General features: G+C 45.4%; 1 protein-coding gene across 3 annotated transcripts in view; it reads right to left on the bottom strand.

Annotated features, from left to right (window-relative positions):
• ABCD3 (ATP binding cassette subfamily D member 3) overlaps window positions 1-27401 on the bottom strand; it is a 312071-nt gene that overhangs the window by 100034 nt on the left and 184636 nt on the right. For all 3 annotated transcript variants that reach the window (XM_029618697.1, XM_029618696.1, XM_029618698.1), the window contains 3 exons: window positions 20951-21020; window positions 20708-20805; window positions 20539-20630 (listed from right to left, as the gene is read on the bottom strand). In XM_029618697.1, coding sequence (XP_029474557.1) covers window positions 20539-20630; window positions 20708-20805; window positions 20951-21020 — 260 coding nt within the window. The remainder of the gene's footprint in view (window positions 1-20538; window positions 20631-20707; window positions 20806-20950; window positions 21021-27401) is intronic.

The following is a 27401-nucleotide window of genomic DNA, read 5'->3' as shown; positions in this document are numbered from 1 at the left end:
ACCGCTGCCACCGTCGAGTCTAGCCTCGGGACTTTGAACAGCTCGAGCGCGTCTTCCGTCAAGGGATAGAGCTTGTCCATGGCCTTGGCCACCTTCAGCCCCAGATCAGGAGTGTCCCACTCCTTAAAAGCCGTCGGCGGTCCCCTCAACCCCAAAACCATGGGGTCCGTATGCCCTAGACGGGATTCCGGCTGCGGTAAGTCGATCGCCAGCTCCCCGAGGATAGCAGGAATCAAAGGCGCCAACTCGTCGCGCCAAAAAAGACGCACCACCTTGGGGTCATCCCCCTCCGTCGTCTGGGGACCGCCCAAACCATCAGGTCCCAGATCACCTTCCCCATCAACCCCACGCGGCTGGGCCGGCGGATCCGGCTCCTCCGGATCCTCGGATTCGGACTCCGGGTCAAGCGCCCCCCGTGGGACCCCCAATCGCAGCGGGCGGGCTCCCCCCGGGATCTCTGCTAGCTGACCAGTCCGGACCCGCTTACTGGGCACCTTACCCCGGTCCAAACCCTGCGTTCCACGCTTTCTGGCCTGCCGTCGTGCCTTGAAAGCTTTGTGCATCACTAGCACAAAATCTGATGTGAAGAAGTCTGAAGAGCTGCGATCCGGATCCCCTTCCGGATCGCTATCGATCGGAGACTGGTCCCCCTCGGAGACCCTCCGTTGCGGGGACAGGGCAGGAGGCAAATCGTCCGGCCCGCGCGCCACCGGAAGCGCCGCGGCACCGTGCCCCGCCGGCAACAAAATGGCGGATTTTCCCGCCGCTGAGCCGAGCGCCTCCAAAATGGCGCCCTTTCCCGCGCTCCGCGGGAACGGACCTACTGCCCCCGATTTCTGCCCCGGAGCCGCTGCCGGCGTCTGCCGCGTCGCCACCGGACCTGCCGAGACGCCCTCCCCTCCCGAGACACAGCCAGAACAAAGGCTGTCCCGGGAAAGGTGACGGGCCGCCCTGCAGGCCCGGCAGACTGGCTGCCGCGGCATGACCACGAGAGAAGAGAAAAAACAACCAAAGAACAACCACCGCGGCACCTCTCGCGTCCCCCCCCCGCGAACGAAGAATTCCGGACAGGGAGAAGAGAAGCAGTACAGATAAGAAAAAATAAACAACACAACTTTTTTTTTTTTTTACTTTACCGTTCGCCGTCGGCTCCGGGTCCACCTGGGGGGAGTGAACCGAGCTCCCCGGTATCACCCCCAGGCTAGTGACCAATAACAACCCCGCTGGCAAGGGCCCCGTAGCCCACCCTCAGCGCACTCAACTCCCCGGGGGGATGGCCCCAGCGAGACCTCACCACTCACCGGGAGGAGACAAACCGGACCTGCAGGCAGACAACTGCGGTCCCGGCTTCCACAAAATAATACCAGAACCAAAATTAAAACTCTATCTACTTTTTTTTTTTTTTTTCAACTAGGCCTCAATCCAGACTGCAGGTTTTGCACCCTCTCCACCTGCTAGGAGACAGAAGAAGACTGCCAGACTGTAGGTGGCACCAGCCTAGATAAGGCGGAGTTTTGTTTGTAAACTTCTGTCTCCATCTGCTAGAGGGGGGGCAAAACCCAGGAGTCTGGACTGATCCGGGTACGTACAGGGAACGAGGGATTTTTTTGCCAGTGAAGGGCCCAGAGTGGGATCCTCCTGTACCTCCAAGCTTGCTAAAAAAGACATGTAAAAGGAGCACAAATTCTGGTGAAAAAAGAGTAAGCTCTGCTCGTCCCCGGGGGGGGGGGGGGGGGGGGGGGGGGGGGGTGCCTCGGGGAGGGTCAGATTCAGCATCAGGAGATCCCATAGGACTTAAGTCAGGCGGTAAACGACAAAAATCCGGCTCCCTTCCCCCTGAGGATCCGAGTCTGTTGCGAGGTCCGGGCACAAAGTGGCCACTGCTCCCATGGTTTTTTGTGTGGAGGACTGCCCGGACGCACGCTTGCCGACCCGACCTCGGGTCGTCAACTTCAAAGGAGCCACGGAGGGTCCCTCCCCTCCGGGCAAGCAGAGCCTATCGCTGGAGAGCCGCAAGGCAGGCTCCTCGCAGGCAAGACAAAACGCAGCTGAGCCAGACTGCAGTGAAGCGGGGAAGCCGACTGACTGAACGGCCTCGAGCCGCTGCTTTTCCTGCCAGATGGCCCGGAGCCGTGAAGAACTGCCTTTTTCCAACTTTTACACTGAAATTAAAAAATTCACCTGTCTCTCACTTTTTTTTTTGAGAACAGCTAAATAGGCTGAAGGGTTTGTGCCACAGCAGAGGAATTATAACATCTCTGTAAAGGTCCCGAGGAATAGTCACATCTCAGGGTCACCAGTGCAAAAGAGGGGGAGTGACTGGACCACCAATATCATCCCTAGGCAGGGAATTAGACTACCGGGAAAGAGACCTAGGCTGGATTACTCAAAGGGAAACCCCCTCCCTAGGTATCTACAAGAGCCTGGAGACAGAACTGTCTCCAGAGAAAAGAAAATTCACTGTTCCTGTATATTTTAGAAATACTTGCTTGACCCAGCGAAGAGAAAACAGAAGACTTCGTAAGAAGAAATAAAGAAATACCACTAAGAAGAGGGAACCGCAGGTTCATCTGTCTGCATCTGCTGGAACCAGAGAAATACTGAGGGGGCAGGGTGAGCGCTGTCCTTATATGGTTTTTCTCTGGCTCCATCTGCTGGACAGGAGGCTCAACCCACTGTCTGGACTGATTCGGGTATGTACAGGGAACACATCTTATAAAGATCTAGTTTTCTCCAGGACCAATACTTTAGGTTTTGACTTTTAACATTGCTCCCCTTAACATATGGCTTGGGGATAAGCTGCACAGAGAAACAGTTACTACCATTAGAAACTTGCAGACTGGATGGACCATTTGATCTTTTTCTGCCAAGTCAAGGCATATGTTTTAAATGTATCTTATGATGATAGTTAATAATAGAGTCTAATAACTGAGTGTTCAACTAATGTAGTGCTGCTGTAGCTTTATTAGATTTCTTTTATTTTTTATTATTGTAATTAACCACTAATCGATACAGTATCGTCAAAGTGGCTTACAAAAATAAAAATATATTCAAAAACAAAAAATATAAAAAAACTGGATAACCAATAAATGCATTTCTTAAAGTCAGAATAAAAATAAATATCAAAAGCTTGAAAAACAGCTGACTTCAAAGACTTAACGGAATTTGAGAATTTTTTTCCTGCCTGATTACTAAAGGGATACAATTTCAGGTGGACAACGCTGCATAACGGAAAGCAGCCTGACGAGTGTGTTCTAACCTACTCCTCGACGGAGGCTGGGACTATACGCAGATCTCAATGAGAGGAACACAGATGACAAACAGTTCATAGGCACACAGCAGACTGGCCAAATATTGTGGGTTCCCTGTAGCCAAAGCTTTGAAAACCAAAAAAGCAATCGTAAATCTAGATCTTACTCTGGCTGTTTTAAAACTGTGCTGATTATGTTTGTATGGTTTGCATATTATGGATGTACTTCACAGGGAGAGAGAATTTTTCAGATCTGTGGGTTAAACATAAATAAATGATGACTAAAACATTTAGCACTCTTTGGGATGCATTGGTGGCTCGGTACTGCCATGCAGAAGACCCAGGTTTAACTCCCAGGCCCGGTTTTCATTCGTTGGACTGACTGAGGATGCTGTAGAGGCAGTATTCCCAGCCCCTGCTATCAGAGAGGGGAAAGGGGATGGGAAGGAGTCCCAATCATTCCCATAGCTGGAACTAGGGTGCACACGTTCTGGATGCAAACAGTGGTCTGTGGCTCCGGCAATGGCTGAGCTAGGGAAGGTTATAAAAATGAGGGAAATATCCCAAGAAGTTAAGTGTGAAGGCTCATGGCACCAGTGACCAATAAAGGCTTTTTATTGAGCTGGAAGCCCAAGAAGAGAAGAAAGAAACTGCTGGGCCAAAAATATTTAAAAAATAACATTTAGTACTTTTTTAAAATCCTCTGAAATGCTATTCACCTTTCTCACTGCTGTCCGGTATAGTCTACAAATACAGTTGTGATAATAAGTTTACATACCCCTGGCAGAATTTGTAAGATGTGTAGCATTTTAAGAAAACATGAGTGATCTGACAATACATCTGTTATTTTTAATGTGTTTCAAATTAAACTATTGTGCATCACAGAATAGCACAATCATTAAACAAACCATAGCATTAAGGGAAATAAAATGGTCCTGTTCAAAAGTTTGCATACCCTTGAATGATTGAGCTTATAATATGCACAAGCTGACACACACAGATTGAGATGGCCATGAAGGCTCTGTATCCACACCTGTTCCTTGTTTGATTGTAATTAGTGTTTTGTATAAATAGTCAATGAGGTTCTTAGCTCTTAAGAAATCCTTATGCATTTTATCCAGGGCTGCACTGGACTTTGGTGGTTACTGAAGCATGGGGAAAGCAGAAAAATTGTCAAAGGATGTGCGAGCAAAATTAGTTCAACTTTATAAAGCAGGAAAAGGATATAAAAAGATATCTAAAAATTTGAAAATGCCAATCAGTACTGTTCAAACTCTGATCTATGGAAAATTATGGGTTCTGTTATTGCTAATCCATGGTCAGGTAGACCAAGAAAGATTGCAGACCCAATTGCCAAGAAATATATATAAAAAATCGAATTGCAAATAATACACCACCATAGTTTACATGTTTATTCCCAAAATTGATCCCACCCACCCTCCCACCCTAGCCAACCATATAGGGTTATCTGGTAGAAAGTTTTAGATATTCAATAGTCTCAAATGCTCACACTTCAACATATAGTCTTATCCATCTTCAGAGATATGCGTCCCAAGTTTGATGAAAAGATTGAAGATTTTTCCGCTTAGCCACTGTAATTTTGTACATTGTGCATACATTAGCCAATCTTCGTAAGACAGCCGAGAACTGTGGACCTTGAGGCAATTTCCACGAGCTGGCGATCTCCATTCGCGTGGCTATACAAGCTTGTAGACAGAACGGGTGCAATACCATCGTGGTCAGTCCCTCCATGTTATGTAATAATGCAAAATCCACAGAATACTCAATTTGTTCATCTAGTATGATTGAGACCAGGTCTTGCAAGCGAGTCCACAACGGTACAATACAGTCCCCTGACCACCACCCTATCACCCCGCTCCCTCTCCAATAATAGCCAGTCTCAACAGCTGATATCTTACACAACCTCTCCAGTGTGTAATACCACCAATAAAAGTATCTTGTATCCATTTCTCAACTATATTGGACACTGAAGCTTTACTGATTTGGAGATACATATTAGACCAGGTCTCCGATTCCATTTCAAAAGGTAAGTCGTGTAACCATTGTTTAAGAAAGGAAGGCGGTGAAGGTAATGGGGCATTGAGCACTTTATATATTTTATATATTAACTTTTTGGTCATAAAAGGAGTGGAACAGAACCCCATCAAACAGGGTTTTGCCGGAGTTTAGTATATTAGATGTAGACTTCTATAAAAATGGGACACTTGATTGTAATCCATGGCTTCACTATTAGATAAACCAAAATCTCTGTACAACGCTGAAAATGGGAGGAATTTACTTCCATCCCTTATGTGTTCTAAACAGGTTAGTCCACTAACCTTCCACATCTCAAAGGACCGGAGAGGGAGACATGGCATAAAGGTCTTATTATGAAAAAGATTAGTAAGATAGAAATAGTTTTTTCTACCCACTAATCTCTCCTTCCATCTGTCCCAATTCTGCATAGTAGTTCTAGTAGTGGGTAGCATATCAGGGCAATCCCTCCATGTTTTTCTCGGTTGCCATGGTATAGCTTTTAGTGGCATACCTGCCATGTAGTGTTGTTCCATTTGGGCCCAATGTTTAGAATCCCTCGAATCATGCCACACTACAAGAGGCCGCAATTGGGAAGCTGCATAATATCAATGTAAATTCGGAATCCCAAGCCTGCCCTCTAATTTTGACAGATATAATACATATTACTAACCCTGGGCAGTCTACGTTTCCAAATGAAGCTACAAAGTTTCCGCTGCCATCATTGCAGCATATTATTGGGTAGCATTATAGGAATTGATTGGAATAAGTACAGTAATTTTGGAAGTATATTCATTTTAATAGTGGCTATACGCCCTAGCCATGACAAAAGCAATCTTGTCCAGATATCTAAATCCCAGAATATTTTTTGTATCAAAGGTGTATAATTCAATTTAAATAAGTCACTAGGACGGCTCGAGAGTTGTATACCCAAATACTTTATTTTTTGAGTAGCCCATCTGAAGGGGTGAGCAAGACGTAGATAATCTACGGTATCCTGGGGGCACATAATGTTGAGAATCTCAGCTTTCTCCCAGTTTACTTTGAATCCTGAGGCATCACTGAAGTTCTGTATTTCCTACTCAATTCCTATTAGGGATGTATCTGGGGCTCTGACTGTGAACATAATGTCATCAGTAAATAGGCAAAGTTTGTACGATTCATCTCCCACTATAAAGCCCTGTATCTGATTGTTCCGACGAATACTAATAGCCAAAGGCTCCAGGAAAAGGGCAAATAGGGTTGGAGATAACGGGCACCCTTGTCTGGTCCCTGTCCCAACTATGAAATGATTAGAGTATCCCCATTTATTTTTAAACATGCTCTAGGTTTGTCAGAGTTTAGTAAGCCAACTACAGAAGCAGGGTCCAAATCCCATTTTTTTCAATACCCCAAACAGAAATGGCCAGTGCACCATATCAAATGCCTTTTCGGCATCAATAGAAAGAGGGCTTCCAACTTGTTAGAATGCGCTACCCACATCAGATTTAAGAGTTTACGGATATTATCCCCAGCTAATCTCCCTAGTATAAATCCTGCTTGGTCCTGATGTATGAGCTGTGTGATATATTTATTTATGCGACCAGCAAGAATTTTTGCCAGAGTTTTTAAATCAAGATTTATCAACGAGATTGGTCAATACGAGCCACATATGGTTGGATCCCATCCAGGTTTTGGAAGTTCCGTAATCCCTGCTAAATTGGCATCCCCAGCTAATGAACCCTCTTCTCTTAATGAGTTATAGACTTTCTGTAATTGTGCCACCAAGTAAGGGCCAAATTGTTTATAAAATTGGCAGTAAGGCCATCTGGTCCTGGAGATTTCTCCGATTTAAGGGATTTAATAGTATATAAAATTTCCGTTGTAGTAATCACTGCTTCCAGCTCCATTTTTGCCTCTTCATTTAAAGCGGTACAGGGATCGAGTCCAAATATGCCTCCACGTGGGTTTGCTGAATGGAGGCATTAGGACTATATAATGTGGCATAGAAGTCAAGAAATCTATTCCTAATGTCCATATTGTTAGTTAAGATTTTATCTCCATCCCCTTTAATTTTAGAGATGGTATTTTGATATTGAATCTTTTTTAGTTTGTTGGCTAATATTTTCCCAGCTTTATTGTCCCCCTCAAAATAAGATTGCTTTGTCATTTGCAACCAGTGTGCCATATTCGTAGATTCCAACCTCAAAAGATCTTCCCTCGCTTTAGATCATTGAGTCAATATCCTCTGACTACCTGTGGCTTGGTGTTGACGCCCCAGTACGACAATAGCATCCCAGAGAGTTCGAGCTTCCTGATTATTCCTTTTCTTGACAAAGGTATCCCTTGATATTAGAAGCCCTCTAAGATAGGCCTTAAATGATTCCCATACCACAGGCGGGGAGACTTCTCCTGCATCATTCCTAGCGAAAAAAATCTTTAACATTAGAGATTAAAGTCTGGTTGAACTCTTTGTCCATCAATAGAGATTCATTAAGTTGCCAGAATCTTATGCCTTTATCATAACTATCAAATACAATCCCTAAACTAGGAAATGGCATGATCGGGACCACGCTATAGGGGTTTATATCGGCATTGTAAACCTGATTGAAAAGTCCTTATCTACCAGAAAATAGTCAATTCGTTGAGTGGGATTTTTGCGCTGGTGAGTAATATGATCTAGTTTGCGGTGTAGCGCAATCTCCATGCATCCAGAAGTTGCCAGGAGTCTATTAATCCCTGTAAGCGCGCTCTATATGCATGCGGGGCAGAAGAAACATCCCTTTGAGGCATCTACATTAGGAACCCTAACCAGATTAAAATCTCCCCCGATGAGTAGCAAACCACTACTATGTGCCAGAAGCAGTTTGGATATTTGATCAAAAAATGATCCCTGATCCTTCTTAGGAGCATATATGTTTATAAGCATATATGCCTTTCCATCTACCAGTATCCCCAATAGCAGATATCTACCAGCTGGATCTTTAATACATGATTTGCATTCAAAAACAAAATGAGAGGCAAATAATATCCCCACACCTGTATATTTAGCATCCTTGGAACATGGTGCAAAGTATTGGTTAGGGTAGGATCGGGATGCCATAAGGGATTCGTAAAGTGCCTTCATATGAGTTTCTTGTAGAAAAGTGATATCTAATTTTTGAACGGCTAATTCTTTAAAAAGCAATCACCTTTTAAACGGTGTATTAAGCCCTTTTACACTAATAGAGCCGATACGTATAGATGCCATAATTAAATATTAGCTCCCCATCCATCTGACATCATGGTACGTGTCCTATATTGTCAGGCACTTGGATATATGTGAGTGGTGAACGCTACAGAAAAAATACTAGATTAGCCCATAAATAATCCAGAGAGAATATCCCCCACCCATGGTTGGTACTATAACCCTATGCGAGTAAAGTCCCCCCCCCCCCCCTTAAGGATCTGCCATTACCTCTCCTGCAGATCCATTCTCCTTACGCTCTGGAGGAAGATTTTATCTATCAGTGTACCCTCTGTTACACATTTTCAAATACAATTTACAACACCCACCTAAGTATTCAAGATAACTGGTGGAAACAAAACATTATTTTTTGAATGTGTTATACTTAATCAATGTTGAGCAACTTAACTCTAGAAAATAGTGAAAAACAAATTCCATAGAACCTCTGAAGACAGAATTACAGACCATTATGATGTAAACTCATTGCTTGCAGAATCATGATTCTGACAGATCCTTGCTGACAGAGAGCTCCTGCTCTCTGTCAGCAAGGATGCTATTCTTTAATGTTTTGTTTTTGAAGTCCTTGTCCTATGCTGGTCATTGGTTGAAATCCCCTATCTTGCAAGATGGCGGCCGCCTCGTGTAATGATCGTATCTGTGATGTGACCCCATCCCATGTGAGGACAAGCCCGAACGGATGCAATCCATCTATATTTAACATTTTCTTTTCGCAGGAACTGAGTGACTTCGCGGAGTTTTTGAACGGTTTTGAAGGGTCGCCTGGGAAAGGTCAGCATAAATTGAAACCTCCTGATTTGCCAAGCCCAGCGGGCTGCTTTCTGGCGGCGTTCACAATTTTTCCTTTTGAGAATAATCGTGGAAACATACGATTATGTCCCGAGGAGCATTTGCCCCCCAGCTTGGTCTCAAGGCCAGATGTGCCCGGTCAATCTTTATATTGTAGAGATTACTTACCTGATAATCTCCTTTCCTTAGTGTATGCAGAATGGACTCAAAACAAGTGGGTATAGTGTGCTCGTGCTAGCAGTTGGAGACGGATCTGATGTCAGCACGGGTACATAGAAACATAGAAATGACGCAGAAGAAGACCCAAACGGCCCATCCAGTCTGCCCAGCAAGCTTCACATTTTTTTTCTCATACTATCTGTTTCTCTTAGCTCTTTGGTTCTATTTCCCTTCCACCCCCACCATTAATGTAGAGAGCAGTGATGGAGCTGCAACCAAGTGAAATATCAAGCTTGATTAGTTATGGGTAGTAGGGGAAGTAGGGGAAGTAACTGCCGCAATAAGCAAGCTACACCCATGCCCATCTGCTTTACCCCGACCGTGCCATTCAGCCCTTATTGGTTGTTTTTCTTCTAATAAGGGCTGAATGGCACGGTCTGGGTAAAGCAGATGGGCATGGGTGTAGCTTGCTTATTGCATATACCCCCACAGAAGTGCAGCAATTCAGTAATCTTCCTTGCAAAGCTGTATGGATATATGTGTAACTGACCGATCGATTAAATAAACAGGATTACCCTGACCGATTGATAGTAGCTGGAGACGCCAGCGTTCCCAACCGGAAGGCGTCGACAGCCGGCAGGGTGGATGCCCTATCATAAGAAAACATGGCTTACCGTGAGTTGGCGAATCCCCATGTATACTGGCAGCTGGGCGGGATGCTGAGTCCATCTGCATACACTAAGGAAAAGGAGATTATCAGGTAAGTAATCTCTACATTTCCTAGCGTGTAGCAGATGGACTCAAAACAAGTGGGATGTACAAAAGCTACTCCCGGACTGGGTGGGAGGCTGCCCGAGGTCCGTTTAGGATTGCCCTCGCAAATGCTGTGTCCTCCCTGGCCTGGATGTCCAGACGGTAAAATCTGGAGAAGGTATGGAGGGAGGACCACGTTGCGGCTTTACATATCTCTGCCGGCGACAACATCCTGGCTTCTGCCCAAGAGGCCGCCTGCGCTCTGGTAGAGTGAGCCTAGACCCGTAGAGGAGGTGGTTTTCCCGCTTCTACGTAGGCTGCCTTGATAACTTCTTTGATCCAGCGGGTGATGGTTGCCCGTGAGGCCGCTTCCCCTTGCTTCTTCCCACTGTGAAGGACGAACAGGTGGTCTGTCCTTCGTACTGCTTCTGACATTTCCAGGTACCTGGGCAGCAGTCTGCCGATGTCGAGATGGCGTAGTATTCGACCTTCTTTCCGACTTCTTCAAACCTTTCGTGGTAGGCAAGGATATGGTTTGGTTGAGGTGGAAGTGTGAGACTACTTTGGGTAAGAAGGAAGGAACCGTGCGAAGATGGATAGCCTCTGGAGTGATTCTGAGAAACGGATCACGGCAGGACAGCGCTTGTAGTTCTGAGATGCGGCGTGCTGAGCATACGGCCAGCAGGAACACCATCTTCAAGGTTAACAAACGGAGGGACAGGCCTTGAAGGGGTCTGAAGGCGGGTCCGGCTAGAAATTCCAAAACTAGGTTGAGGTTCCACAGGGGCACTGGCCACTTCAGTGGGGGGCGAATGTGTTTGACTCCTTTCAGGAAACGTGAAACGTCTGTGTGTGCGGCGATGCTGTTGCCGTCACTTCGGGGACCGTGGCAGGATAGCGCTGCCACTTGAACCTTGATGGAATTGAGGGATAGACCCTTCTGAAGTCCATCCTGCAGGAAATCCAAAATGATAGGGATCTTAGCGGCATGTGGATTGGTGCGGTGAGCTTCGCACCAGGCTTCGAATACTCTCCAGATCCTTATATATGTTAGTGATGTGAAGAACTTGCGTGCTCGGAGAAGTGTTTCTATAACCTAAACAAAAACAAAACTGAAATCCTCATCATAGCACCGGAAAACTATACCCTCTCCCCTCTTTCTACCACTAACCAACATCCGGACACCGCAGGGCTCTCCACCTCGCAACAAGTTAGAGACCTGGGAGTCATCTTAGATAGCAAACTCTGCCTCAACAAATTCGTCAACAACACAACAAAAGAATGTTTCTTTAAACTTCAAACATTAAAGAAACTCAAACCTCTCCTCCTTTACAGAGACTTCCGCATGGTCTTACAAGCCATCATTCTCCCAAAGCTGGATTACTGTAACTCCCTCCTCCTAGGCCTTCCAGCATGTACCATCAAACCACTTCAGATGGTCCTGAATGCCTCTGCAAGAATTCTTTCAAATGCCAAAAAAAGAGATCATATCACCCCTATTCTCCACCATCTCCACTGGCTTCCGATTAAATACAGGATCCAGTTCAAATCTTTAATGATGATTCATAAGGCCTTACACAATATCGCACCTCTCAACCTAACATTTCAAATTCGATTTCACACATCCGTGAAACCAACCAGAAGCGCCTATCAAAACAGACTAATCACACAACCGGCGAAATCCATTTTGAGGAAACGTGCATTATCCACAGATGGCCCATCACTTTGGAACTCGCTCCCTCCAGACCTTCGTTTGGAAACATGCCACCCTACATTTAAAAAGAAACTTAAGACTTGGCTGTTCAAACAAGCTTTCCCCTAGAGCCAAGAACACGAAGAAAAGTATTTTCAAGCCCACAACGTTTTATTCAGATCTATTATTTTATTCAATCAGAAATTTACACATGCTGAATTCATACATACTACATATACTCATATTGACTTCATATTTTTCCATGTTATTCATTGATTTTTAACTGCTTGTTTATTAACGGTTAAATATCATACACTATTTGCTTCAATTAATTTATTCAATGTAAAAACTTTGCTTACTTAGATTTGTTCAATGTAAAAACTTCTTTTATTATGTTCTATGTTCTATGTAAACCGCTATATTTTTTAGCGATAGTTACTGTTCTTTGTAAACCGGGGTGATATGTATACTATACAGGAACCTCCGGTATATAAATCATTTAAATAAATAAATAAATAACCGGCCCCGAGTAACCTCTTTTCTTCAGTCTAGCCCTCTCAATGGCCAGACCGTAAGAGAGAATTGAGCTGGATCCTCGTGGAGGATGGGACCTTGCCGCAGCAGGTCCCTGTGTGGAGGCAGGGGTAATGGATTCCCTGCCAGTAGTCTTCTCATGTCTGCGTACCAGGGTCTTCTTGGCCAGTCCGGTGCCACTAGAAGAACTAGGCCTCTGTGCCGCTGAATCTTGTGTATAATGGCGCCCAGCAGGGGCCATGGAGGAAAGGCATATAGCAGGATCCCCTGAGGCCATGGCTGTACCAGGGCATCGATCCCCTGGGAGAGAGGATCTCGTCTGCGACTGAAGTATCTGGGTACTTGAGCATTGGACCTGTCCGCTAGTAGGTCCATGCCCGGCATCCCCCACTGATCCACAATCATTTGGAAAGCTGCGGGTGACAGCTGCCATTCCCCTGGATTTAGGCTTTCTCTGCTGAGGAAGTCTGCCGTGGTGTTGTCCTTCCCGGCGAAGTGGACAGCGGAGATGTCCTGGAGATTTGCTTCCGCCCAAGTCATCAGGGGGCTACTTCTAGGGATACCTGTCGGCTTCTGGTTCCGCCCTGTCGGCTGATGTATGCCACTGTGGTGGCGTTGTCTGACATCACTCTGACCGCTCTGTTTCGGAGTCTGTGGGCAAATCGCAGGCATGCTATCCTGACTGCCCGTGCCTCTAGTCAGTTGATGTTCCACCCCGACTCTTCTCTGTTCCACCGCCCTTGGGCGGTGAGTTCTTCGCAGTGCGCTCCCCATCCGCTCAGGCTGGCATCTGTAGTGAGCAGGGTCCAGGTCGGGGAGGACATTCTTGACCCCCGGCTCATGTGGCCGGGCTGCAACCACCATCGTATCTGAATCCACACCCTGGCTGGTAGAGGTAGGTGTACGGTGTAGTTCTGTGATCGTGGGCTCCACCGAGATTGGAGGGCATGTTGTAACGGTCTCATATGCGCCCGCGCCCATGGTATCACCTCCAGCGTGGATGCCATAAGGCCGAGGACCTGTAGGTAATCCCAAGCTCCAAACTGCTTTGGAGACGGAATTACTGAATTGCTGCACTTCCTGTGGGGGTATATGTACCCGTGCTGACGTCAGATCCGTCTCCAACTGCTAGCACGAGCACACTATACCCACTTGTTTTGTCCATCTGCTACACGCTAGGAAAATTGAGTTTGTGGGGAGTCTTCATTCCCCTCGGGATTCAGTAGGAAGTGATAAAAATGTCTCACCACTGTTTCACAATCAGTGTTCTCTGCGCTCTCTTGTAGCCCATGGAAACAGAGATTTCCTCTCCGGGCCCGGTTTTCTAGATATGCAAGTTTTACTCGCATGGCAGCATTCTCTTCCTGAAGCTCCTGGCACATATCCTGCAAGACTTTAGTCAGGTCAGCTTGTCCTTCCATGCGATTATCCAAGTCATCCACTCTATTTCCCATCTGAGCTAACTCCTCGTGGAAATCGTCCAACATACCATGAATTACTTTTTTGTAACTTTTAAGATCCTGCTGCAGGGCACAGAACCAATTTTGAAATTCCATGCGAGTTGGAGCCTCCTCCGCTGAAATATTGAACTCGTCATCAGTTTCTCTCTGTTCAGAGTCGAGATCGACCTCCGCCGGGGGTCCGTCTTCCATCGGGCCTCGCTAGGATAATTTGCGATATGAGAAGTGTTGAAAATCTACCGTTTTTTTCTTCCCTGCCATTGCTATAGATGTTCTGTGGTCTGATTCTCCAATTTGAAGTATAAGTTTGGTCTGGGTGAGCGTTTTTAATCTATAATCACTCTCTGGTAATGAGGGAGCTTGAGAGCTAGGCTGCCATCAGCTAAGATGACATCACTTCCTCCCAAAATTTGTGACGTCACTTCTTCCCAGGAAAATTTGTCTCGATGCAAAGAAAAACCCACAAGCAACTTCTACTGAAATACGGGCTTCTCTGAAACAAAGGAGATACTTGAACAAAATGGGCTGCATGGTAGAGTTGCCAGAAAAAAGCCACATAAGAACATAAGAAAATGCCATACTGGGTCAGACCAAGGGTCCATCAAGCCCAGCATCCTGTTTCCAACAGTGGCCAATCCAAGCCATAAGAACCTGGCAAGCACCCAAAAACGAAGTCTATTCCATGTTACCATTGCTAATGGCAGTGGCTATTCTCTAAGTGAACTTAATAGCAGGTAATGGACTTCTCCTCCAAGAACTTATCCAATCCTTTCTTAAACACAGCTATACTAACTGCACTAACCACATCCTCTGGCAACAAATTCCAGAGTTTAATTGTGCGTTGAGTAAAAAAGAACTTTCTCCGATTAGTTTTAAATGTGCCCCATGCTAACTTCATGGAGTGCCCCCTAGTCTTTCTACTATCTGAAAGAGTAAATAACCGATTCACATCTACCCGTTCTAGACCTCTCATGATTTTAAACACCTCTATCATATCCCCCCCTCAGTCGTCTCTTCTCCAAGCTGAAAAGTCCTAACCTCTTTAGTCTTTCCTCATAGGGGAGTTGTTCCATTCCCCTTATCATTTTGGTAGCCCTTCTCTGTACCTTCTCCATCGCAATTATATCTTTTTTGAGATGCGGCGACCAGAATTGTACACAGTATTCAAGGTGCGGTCTCACCATGGAGCGATACAGAGGCATTATGACATTTTCCGTTTTATTCACCATTCCCTTTCTAATAATTCCCAACATTCTGTTTGCTTTTTTGACTGCCGCAGCACACTGAACCGACGATTTCAATGTGTTATCCACTATGACACCTAGACCTCTTTCTTGGGTTGTAGCACCTAATATGGAACCCAACATTGTGTAAATATAGCATGGGTTATTTTTCCCTATATGCATCACCTTGCACTTATCCACATTAAATGTCATCTGCCATTTGGATGCCCAATTTTCCAGTCTTACAAGGTCTTCCTGCAATTTATCACAATCTGCTTGTGATTTAACTACTCTGAACAATTTTGTGTCATCTGCAAATTTGATTATCTCACTCATCGTATTTCTTTCCAGATCATTTATAAATATATTGAAAAGGGTCCCAATACAGATCCCTGAGGCACTCCACTGTCCACTCCCTTCCACTGAGAAAATTATCCATTTAATCCTACTCTCTGTTTCCCGTCTTTTAGCCAGTTTGCAATCTATGAAAGGACATCGCCACCTATCCCATGACTTTTTACTTTTCCTAGAAGCCTCTCATGAGGAACTTTGTCAAACGCCTTCTGAAAATCCAAGTATACGATATCTACCGGTTCACCTTTATCCACATGTTTATTAACTCATAAGAACATAAGAACATAAGAAAATGCCATACTGGGTCAGACCAAGGGTCCATCAAGCCCAGCATCCTGTTTCCAACAGTGGCCAATCCAGGCCACAAGAACCTGGCAAGTACCCAAAAACTAAGTCTATTCCATGTAACCATTGCTAATGGCAGTGGCTATTCTCTAAGTGAACTTAATAGCAGGTAATGGACTTCTCCTCCAAGAACTTATCCAATCCTTTTTTAAACACAGCTATACTAACTGCACTAACCACATTCTCTGGCAACAAATTCCAGAGTTTAATTGTGCGTTGAGTAAAAAAGAACATTCTCCGATTAGTTTTAAATGTGCCCCATGCTAACTTCATGGAGTGCCCCCTAGTCTTTCTACTATCCGAAAGAGTAAATAACCGATTCACATCTACCCGTTCTAGACCTCTCATGATTTTAAACACCTCTACCATATCCCCCCTCAGTCGTCTCTTCTCCAAGCTGAAAAGTCCTAACCTCTTTAGTCTTTCCTCATAGGGGAGTTGTTCCATTCCCCTTATTTTGGTAGCCCTTCTCTGTACCTTCTCCATCTCCTTCAAAAAAGTGAAGCAGATTTGTTAGGCAAGACTTGCCCTGGGTAAAGCCATGCTGACTTTGTTCCAATAAACCATGTCTTTCTATATGTTCTGTGATTTTGATGTTTAGAACACTTTCCACTATGTTTCCTGGCACTGAAGTCAGGCTAACCGGTCTGTAGTTTCCCGGATCGCCCCTGGAGCCCTTTTTAAATATTGGGGTTACATTTGCTATCCTCCAGTCTTCAGGGACAATGGATGATTTTAATGATGTTACAAATTTTTACTAATAGGTCTGAAATTTCATTTTTTAGTTCCTTCAGAACTCTGGGGTGTATACCATCCGGTCTGGGTGATTTACTACGCTTCAGTTTGTCAATCAGGCCTACCACATCTTCTAGGTTCACCGTGATTTGATTCAGTCCATCTGAATCATTACCCATGAAAACCTTCTCCATATCGGGTACCTCCCCAACATCCTCTTCAGTAAACACAGAAGCAAAGAAATCATTTAAATCTTTCCGCAATGGCCTTATCTTCTCTAAGTGCTCCTTTAACCCCTCGATCATCTAACGGTCTAACTGACTCCCTCACAGGCTTTCTGCTTCGGATATATTTAAAAATGTTTTTACTGTGAGTTTTTGCCTCTACAGCCAACTTCTTTTCAAATTCTCTCTTAGCCTGTCTTATCAATGTCTTTCATTTAACTTGCCAATGTTTATGCTTTATCCTATTTTCTTCTGTTGGATCCTTCTTCCAATTTTTGAATGAAGATCTTTTGGCTAAAATAGCTTCTTTCACCTCCCCTTTTAACCATGCCGGTAATCGTTTTGCCTTCTTTACACCTTTCTTAATGTGTGGAATACATCTGGACTGTGCTTCTAGGATGGTATTTTTTTTAACAATGACCACGCCTCTTGGACATTTTTTTACTTTTGTAGCTGCTCCTTTCAGTTTTTTTCTAGCAATTTTTCTCATTTTATCAAAGTTTCCCTTTTGAAAGTTTAGCACGAGAGCCTTGGATTTGCACACTGTTCCTCTTCCAGTCATAAATAAATCAAATTTGATCATATTATGATCACTATTGCCAAGCGGCCCCACCAACGTTACCTCTCTCACCAAGTCCTGTGCTCCACTGAGAATTAGATCTAAATTGCTCCCCTCTCTCGTCGGTTCCTGAACCAATTGCTCCATAAAGCTATCATTTATTCCATCCAGGAACATTATCTCTCTAGCGTGACCCAATGATACATTTACCCAGTCAATATTGGGGTAATTGAAGTCTAAACAAACAAAGCAAAGTGCTGCACTACAAAATAATCCAAAAACACAAAGTGCAGAGCATAGAACTTTTAGTTCCGATCAAAAGTAATTCCAATCATTTCATGAAAGAATAAATTCAAAATTTTTTATTGCGGCAACTCCACTGCATAAGTTCAACAAAGCACACAATTTTCAAGGTGCCCCAACACGGAACCGTGTTTCGCCAAAGGCTGCATCGGGGGGACCAACAGGAATATGGCGCGCATGAATCCTGGGAACCGATGATTGGTTCCCGCGAGAACGGTGATTTTTTCACCTGATTTTTTGGCGCCTAAATTCTGCCTTTAAAATGCCTGGCCGTGCTAAGGGTAAATGCACTCCCTGTTACCTTTTGAATACTGCACCAAGGTATGTTTAATTTTACTGTTTAAATTCAACATCGGCGTTAGTCCATTATTTGTTGTCCTGATTTTTAAATTATTTTAACATTGCAGATTTGACTGAATTCCTGTTGGTCCCCCCGATGCAGCCTTTGGCGAAACACGGTTCCGTGTTGGGGCACCTTGAAAATTGTGTGCTTTGTTGAACTTATGCAGTGGAGTTGCCGCAATAAAAAATTTTGAATTTATTCTTTCATGAAATGATTGGAATTACTTTTGATCGGGACTAAAAGTTCTATGCTCTGCACTTTGTGGTTTTGGGTAATTGAAGTCTCCCATTTTTACTGCACTACCAATTTGGTTAGCTTCCCTAATTTCTCTTAGCATTTCACTGTCCGTCTCACCATCTTGACCAGGTGGACGGTAGTATACCCCTATCACTATAGTCTTTCCCAACACACAAGGGATTTCTACCCATAAAGATTCAATTTTGCATTTAGTCTCATGCAGGATGTTTATCCTGTTGGACTCTATGCCATCCCCGGACATAAAGCGCCACAACCTCCTCCCGAGTGCTCCTCTCTGTCATTGCGATATAATTTGTACCCCGGTATAGCACTGACCCATTGGGTTATCCTCTTTCCACCATGTCTCTGAGATGCCAATTAAGTCTATGTCATTATTCACTGCTATACATTCTAATTCTCTCCGTCTTACTTAGACATCTGGCATTAGCATACAAACATTTCAAAGTTTGTTTTTTGTTTGTATTTTCATTCTGCTTTTTAATTGATAGGGATAAGTTAGAATTTTTAGCTCAGGTGAGTTTTTAGTTACAGGCACTTGGACTACTTTTCTAATTATTGGAACCTCACTGTCGGGATGCCCTAATTCTAAGGCATCATTAGTATCCTTTAAAGATACCTCTCTCCGAACTATGCGGCTGCTGAGCGACTGTCTGCTTTCCCCTTTGTTCTAGTTTAAAAGCTGCTCTAAACTCCTTTTTAAAGGTTAGTGCCAGCAGTCTGGTTCCACCCTGGTTAAGGTGGAGCCCATCCCTTCTTCCGAAGGGATGGGCTCCACCTTAACCAGGGTAGAAGGGATGGGCTCCACCTGCTGCACCAATGCCACAAATCCTGCTTACAATGCACCAAACTGCATCTAGAGAAGCCTCAAAACTTTTGGAACAAAATAAGTTGGAGAGTGATGAGACCCAAAATTGAACTTTATGGCCACAATCATAAATGCCAGATTTAGAGAGGAGTCAACAAGACCAATGAAGAGAATCACACCATCCCTACCATGAAGCATGGAAGTGAATCTTTATTGTCTTGGGGGTGTATAAGCTGCAGCAGCACAGGGAATTTAATCAAAATTGATGGCAGGATGAATGCAGCATCTTATCAGAAAATATTGGAGAAGAATTTGCATTCAGCCAGGAAGCTGAGCATGGGGTGCACTTAGACTTTCTAATATGACAATGATTTGAAACATAAGGCCAAGTCGACCTTCAGCAGCTGCAGCAGAAGGAAGTGAAAGTTCTGGAGTGGCCATCACAGGCTCCTGACATCAACATCATTGAGCCACTTTGAGTTCTCCCCAAACATGCAGTTCATATGCTAGACAACCAAAGAATTTACAGGATCTGGAGGCTTTTTGCCAAGAGGATTGGGCAGCTTTACCATATGAGAAAATAAAGGTCCTCATTCACAACTATCACAAAAGACTGCAAGCTGTCATTGATGCAAAAGGGGGCAGCACATGATATTAAGAACTAAGAGTATGCAAACATTTGATCTGGACCATTTTATTATTTCCCTTACTGCTGTGGTTTGTTTAATGATTGTGCTGTTCTGTGATGCATAATAGTTTAATTTGAAACATTAAAAATAACAGACGTACTTTTGTCTGATCATTCATGGTTTCTTAAAATGCTACACATCTTACAAATTCTGCCAGGGATATACAAACTTATGACCACAACTGTATTTTCTTGGATTTTTCCTATATACAGCCCACATACTGCAAAACCTGCTGCAGCTCAGGGATCAGCACGCAGCTCTAAGAACTACTTTTAGTGCAGTTCTTGGTGATCAAGGTGGTGTTTGTGGAGTGCATGTACCTGGTAAATTATTCTTAAAATTAACTACTTGCGTTACAAAGATTCTCTTTCAGTCTCATTCACAGGAATGTCATGACTTGCTTGAAGTCCCACACACAACACACTTCCTTTGTAACCTTATACCGTCTTTCATCAAGTCAAGAACAATATTTGTGCTGAATAATGACAGCAAGTCAATCTCTGAAAGAACCTAAGGGACTTATTCATGACAGATTTTGTCCAAAGTTACAAAGACTTTTTTAAAATAAAACCCTAAAGTGGTGGTGGAAGTTGGGGGAGGAAAGTGGTATCTGACTTTGAAATCTGGAATACAGTATTGGTATTCTCTTGAAACAATTAATCCATCTTCAAGGTCAGCAGTACCCATGTCATAAAAGAGAATTGCAAGCACACAATGAGAAACTGAATCAAGCAAAGAAAAAATAAAAATGAATAACTGAAAACATTAATGAGAAAAGCTTTAAGCAGTTCGTTATCCAGCTTACCCTGCCAGTCTGGTCATTTCTCGACCCGCTAAAACTATTCTGCCCAGGGCTTGTGACATTCTCAGCAGCATCCTTCCACTCTGGTAGTAGTCCTTAAATTTAAGGACACAGCATTAGACTGGATCATCTAAGAAATCTGAGGGCAGGAACTGATCTTTAAGCCACTCACCTCCAGAAGCTCTGCATGTGTACTTTTTAGATGGCGAGGGTGACCTGGGGTCAGGAAAGGGCGACTAACCACCAAGTAGCCAACCACAGTAGCAAGGTCTGAAATATTTAGATTTTAAAGAGATAACGAAAGAATTAAAAATGTTCAAGCAATTAAAAAAAAAAAATTGGTCTGTTTTTAAGTTTGTAGTGATGCTGCCCAAGTTACAACTTCTATCCATCAGTAAATTTTACAGTGACTTACACTTGGCAATGATGCTGTCTACAAAGCCCATGGAGAATCGAAACAGGATGAAGTTATGCAAGTGCTCCACCTGGTAAAATGAGCACAGGACAAATTAAGGCTAAATCAAGTCTATGAGCCTGACTTACTAAGGCTTTTCTACTATTCTGTCTCTAAGGGAAAAATGTTGAATAAATGAGGCTCTAACAGGCCGATATAATAAAGTCACGTGAAAAACGGGCACTCAGTGTTGAGCGCCCGCTTTCCTAACGCATACTCAGCTACTTCTCCTGGGCGTGCGATAGAATATTTAGATGAGGGGTCGTTCTAAAAATGAGGCGCTAGGAACAAATGTGCGCCCCTAGTGCCTCCTTAGCAGCCGGCGCCCAGGAGAGATGGCTGTCAAGGGTTAGAAAAACAGATGCTTAATTTTACGAGCGTCCGTATTCCTAACCTGTGCGCAGCCTTTGGGCAGGTGTTAATTTCTGAAAGTAAAATGTGCGGCTTGGCTGCACATTTTACTTTCTGTATCGCGCGGGAATAACTAATAGGACCATCAACATGCATTTGGATGTTGCGGGCGCTACTGGTTTCGGGGGGGTTGGACGCGCGTTTTCGATGTGCTATTACCCCTTACTGTATAAGGGGTAAAGCAAGCGCGTCGAAAACAAGTGTCTAAACCTGGGCTAACGGTGCGCTCCACCGGAGCGCACAGTACTGTATCGGCCCGTAACACAGCTATCCCTTTGAAGATTTGTGCAATAATAAATAGTAACTTAGTGATGTATCACTGAAACACAGGAGAAAATTAGGAGCGCACATGGAATGCAATGCTCTTTAATACCAAGATAGCAAATGTTGCTTACCTGTAACAGATGTTATCACAGGACAGCAGGATGTTACTCCTCACATATGGGTGACATCACAGGATGGAGCCCAATCATGGAACACTTTTGTCAAAGTTTCTAGAACTTTGACTGGCATCTACTGGGCATTTCCAGCATGGCACTAAACCTGCAGCCAGCAGGGGTCCCCCTTCAGTCTTGTTTAAAGCTACAGGAAGTGCTGAAAAATAAAATAAGAAAACATAATGAACCCAACACCGCGGGGCGGCGGGCGGGTTTCGTGAGGACTAACATCCTGCTGTCCTGTGAGAACACCTGTTACAGGTAAGCAACTTTTGCTTTCTCACAGGACAAGCAGGATGGTAGTCCTTACATATGGGTGAGTACCAAGCTGAGGATGTCCGAGAAATGCACCAAATGTACCCAAGATGTGCAATAGGTACAAGGACTGGGGTGGAATTTGGTAGAGGGCATCCTGAACCCTAAAGGGCAGGCGGAAGGGTGTTGGTACATCAAGTTGTAAAAAGGTTGCGCAATACAGACTGGCCAAAGATGGAATCTTGTCTTCCGGCCTTGTCTAAGCAATAATGGGTTGTAAAGGTATGGAGAGAACTCCAGGTAGCAGCCCTACAAATGTCAGGAAGCAGCACAGAGCGTAGGTGCGCTACTGAAGTTGTCATGGCCCTCACAGTGTGTGCTTTAACACGGTCTTGAAGTGGAATGCCTGCTTGCTGATAGCAAAAGGATATGCAGTCTGCTAACCAGGAGGGAGAGAGTCTGCTTACCCACAGGCTGCCCCAATTTGATGGAATGGAAAGAGACAAACAATTGAGTGCTTTTCCTGTGGGCAGCTATACAGTCTAGATCAGGGGTCGGGAACCCATGGCTCGAGAGCCAGATATGGCTCTTTTGATGGCTGCATCTGGCTCGCAGACAAATCTACTAAAGTGTTTCGCCACACTTTCCAGTTCCCCGCTGACCCAGCTGCTTCCCGGTCCTCCTCCGCCCGGGCTTAAAATGCTGTCAGCCCGGGCGGAACGCGGCAGAATAGCTGGAGTCGGCGGCACTGGCATACTCTCTTCTTCCCGTCCCCCCCCCCCCCCCCCCCCCCCGCGGCCCGGAAGAGGAAGTGGTGAGCATCGGGTGCATGCGCGGGAAGCAGAGACCACGCTAGTGTGGTCAGCGTCGGCCCGAAGAGCAGAAGAGAGGCGCGCAGAAAAATGAAGAAGAACGTCAACCCCTGCGGCCGATGGGACTCCTCCTCCACCCGGGCTTAAAATGCTGTCAGCCCGGGCGGAATGCGGCAGAATAGCTGGAGTCGGCGGCACCAGCATGGTCTCTTCTTCCTGCCCCACGGCCCGGAAGAGGAAGTGGTGAGCATCGGGTGCGTGCGCGGGAAGAAGAGACCACGCTAGTGTGGTCAGCGTCGGTCCGACGAAAAGAAGACTGTGCAGCGCAGCTCAGAGGAAAATGAAGAAGAGCTTCAACCGCGGCCGATGGGACTCCTCCTCCGCGAGGGCTGAAAATGAAGGAGGTTAGCGCTGGGAGGAGGCTGCTGCTGCCGCGAGTTCCCGGGGTGGGGGAGAGAGAGAGTGAATGAGCAAGCAAGCATGTGTGTTTGAGATCCTTTGTGTGTGAGTGAGATAGCATGTATGTGAATGATTGAAAGCCTGTATATGTGAAAGAGAGTATGTCTGTGATTGAGAGCCTGCCTGTCAGATCGATACAGTAAGGCCGCGTTACAAAGAGTGCGGCAGTGCCCGGCACACCCTCGTTTGCCCCACGCACTGTTCTGATCACATACCGCGCGATACTCTATTTAAATTGCTTGCAAATGCAAGCCGCGTCTGCGAAGCGTTAGGCCCGCGCAACCCATTTTACTGTATAGGCACTTAATACAGCGCCTATACAGTATCCTGGGTGCGCTGGTACCTGTCATTTCAAATGACAGGCACCAGGAAGTGGATCCCAATTTTAACCCCTAAAACCGAAAATCCCCTCCTCCTGAAGCGGCTCGACATGTGCCAACTTACCTTTTGTTGCTTTTCAGCCCCTTCCCTTCTCTGCCGCCCTCCAGAGGGGGCAGCCGGCGGCGAAAGCGGCTCGCAGCGGTCCCCCCCCCCGCCAGGTCCCGGTTTTCCTGGCTCGGAAACAGCTAGGGCTCCATCGGCCCGTCGATTTGGGTGCTCCAGCCTAACCTCTGCACAGCTCCCAGACTTTGCCAAAAGATGGCACCCAACTTGCCTCCCCTCCCCCTTACAGCGTCCATAAATTTATCTAGCACGAGTCTGGAAACCCACCTTACTAGCCCTCCCCCCCTACACAGCACCTAGAAATCTGCCCAGTGTACCCCAATCTAACAATTCTCACTGTCCCCATTATCCAAAGTATGCCGAACACTACCATCACCTGCGATTCAACCTCCATCATCCAAACGTACTTCAGACCCGCAGTTCATTTCCCCCTACACATACCCTCCAAACGCACATAGACGGGCGTGCTTTCATTGGCCGAAGCACCCGTCAATTTGGGTGCACCAGCCAATGAAAGCACATAGAGGGGCGCGCGTGACGTCACGGCGTGCATCACGCGTGCCCGTCTATGCGCTTTCATTGGCTGGAGCGCCCAAATTGATGGGCACTCCGGCCAATGAAAGCACATAGACGGGCACGCGTGACGTCACGGCGTGCGTCACGCGCTCCCGTCTATGCGCTTTCATTGGCCGGAGCGCCCGTCAATTTGGGCGCACCAGCCAATGAAAGCACATAGATGGGTGTGCGTGACGTCACGGCGCGTGTCACACGCGCCTGTCTATGTGCTTTCATTGGCCGGTGTGCCCAAATTGACGGGCGCTCCGGCCAATGAAAGCACGCCCGTCTATGTGCGTTTGGAGGGTATATGTAGGGGAGGAAATGAACTGCGGGTCTGAAGTACGTTTGGATGATGGAGGTTGAATCGCAGGTGATGATAGTGTTCGGCGTACTTTGGATAATGGGGACAGTGAGAATTGTTAGATTGGGGTACACTGGGCAGATTTCTAGGTGCTGCGTAGGGGGGGAGGGCTAGTAAGGTGGGTTTCCAAACTCGTGCTAGATAAATTTTATGGACGCTGTAAGGGGAAGGGAGGCAAGTTGGGTGCCATCTTTTGGCAAAGTCTGGGAGCTGTGCAGAGGATAGGCTGGAGCGCCCAAATCGACGGGCCGATGGAGCCCTAGCTGTTGCCGAGCCAGGAGAACCGGGACCTGCGCGGGGGGGACCGCTGCGAGCTGCTTTTGCCGCCGGCTGCCCCCTCTGGAGGGCGGCAGAAAAGGGAAGGGGCTGAAAAGCAACAAAAGGTAAGTTGGCACATGTCGAGCCGCTTCGGGAGGAGGGGATTTTCGGTTTCTTTTGGGGGAAAGTTTGCCGTCTACCTTTACCCCTGCCTCTAACACTGGGGTAAGGGTAGGCGGTAAGTTAGCAGGTTAAACGCGCGGCAAAACAGCAGGGTAAAATAGCGATAAGTCGGGGCGCGCGTTACTGTATGGGAGGGAATAGCTAATTTGATCGTTTACATCTGATATACATGCCGCGTGCGGAAGGGGTTACCCGGGGATTTAAATAGGCGGTAAGAATGGGTTAAAGGGGATAGTGTATCGCGGGTTGGACTAACGTGGCCGAAAAGTGAGTAGAAAGCGGTTTAGGAGCAGGGTAACCGCGGCCCCACTTTACTGTATCGAGCTGTGTGAGAGAGAGGGCATGAATTTAAGTGTATGATTGAGAACCTGTATGTGTAAGTTTGTGATTGAAAACCTGTTTGTGTGAAAGAGTATGTGTGTATGATTGAGATCCTTTGTGTGTGAGAGAGATCATGTGTATGTATGATTAAGAGCCTGTGTGTATAAGTAAGAGAGAGCATGTGTGTCTGTGTGTGATTGAGAGCTGGTTTAGGTGATGGAGCATGTGAGTATGTGATTGAGAGCCTGTGTGTAAATGAGAGAAAGAGAGGACATGTTTGTAAGCATGTGAATGAGAGTCTGTGTGTGAGAGAAAAAGACACCATGTATTTATGTGATTGAAAGCCTGTGTGTGTGTGTGTAAGCGTGAAAAGATAGACAGCATGTGTGTAAATGTGTAATTAAGAGCCTATATAAGTGAGAGAGAAAAAGCATGTGTATATGTGAGTGACTGAGAGCATGTGTGTATAGGTGTGTAATTGAGAGCCAGTGTGAGAGAGAGCGCTGGTATGTGACTGAGAGAGGAGAAAGTTCCAAGCAAACCACCCCACCTCCTGCTAATTCAGAACAATCTCAGGACACCTGGATATCAAACGTTCCCAGGTATGCAGAGCAAAAAAATTTTTGTATCCTTATTATTTTTCATTACTGGGTCTTTGTGTCTGCTATTTTGAAATATTTTGTTGGTATCTGGAAATTTTTTATATGAGTTTTTAATTATTGGATATTCCACTCATCAGCTGTTTCAAAATATGTTCTTTTTGTTAGTACAGTTTTACTACTGATGATTTTATATTTCTTGATTTGTTTTATAAGGATGGGTGATGTTTCTTTTTTCCTTTGTTACACTGCATACAGAGACTCTCTGGCTTGTTGCAGTTTCCAATTCAGTTTTTTCTGCATGCTTCTAGTTATGCATTTTGGTCTCTTTATTCTATGTTAGGTGAGGGTCAGCACGTGATTCAGGTGAGGTTTTCTGCTGGCGTGTAGTTTCTGTGTAGGACTCTACAGCAGCCTGACTTGGTCCGTTTTCCTAATAGGAGATGTATTGGTGTCTTAAGGCCTGGTGTAATATTTTCAGAGACTTATTGTACTTTAAAAGTGTGATCTTACATAAAATGCACACATTTACTTGTATTTAGTTTTAAACATATTGTATGGCTCTCATGGAATTACATTTTAAAATATGTGGCGTTCATTGCTCAGCCAAAAAGGTTCCTGACCCCTGGTCTAGATAGAAGGTTAGAGCCCGTTTGCAGTCAAGGGTATGCAGAGCCTGTTCTCCTGGATTGGAGTGGGGCCTGGGAAAGAAGGTAGGTAGTATAAATAATGTGAAACTCCGATACTACCTTAGGTAAGAACTTAGGGTGAGTGCGGAGTACTGCCCGGTCCTGCAGAAGTTTAGTGTAAGGCGGATAGGTAACTAGGGCCTGTAACTCACTAAACTCTGTGAGTAGATTTTATTGCCAAAAGGAATATCACTTTCCATGTGAAAAAGCAAAGATCACAGGATTGGAGAGGCTCGAATGGTGGTTTCATGAGCCGACCTAAAACCAGATTAAGGTCCCAAGAAGGGGCCGGAGGACGCAGTGGAGACTTGAGGTGAAGCAAGCCTTTCAGAAAACGTGTTACGAGGGGTTATACCGAAATAGGAACGTCCCCGACATCTTTATGGAAGGCGGCTACCGCACTGACATGCATTCTGATGGAGGAAGTTTTTAGACCTGACTCTGACAAGTGCCATAGATAGTCTAGAAACTTCGAGGTGGAACAGGTAAAGGGATCAAGGGATTGAGAAGAACACCATGACTCAAACCTGTTCCATTTGTATAGGTAAGACTTTCTCGTGGAAGGCTTCCGTGAAGCAATCAGGACACGGGAAACTGGCTCTGAAAGGTTAAGTGGCTGAAGAAT

The sequence above is a fragment of the Rhinatrema bivittatum genome, chromosome 10 (genome assembly GCF_901001135.1).
Source record: "Rhinatrema bivittatum chromosome 10, aRhiBiv1.1, whole genome shotgun sequence".
Lineage (NCBI taxonomy): Eukaryota > Metazoa > Chordata > Amphibia > Gymnophiona > Rhinatrematidae > Rhinatrema > Rhinatrema bivittatum.
Note: the sequence above shows the minus strand (reverse complement) of the source record. Positions and strands in the feature narration are given on the sequence as shown.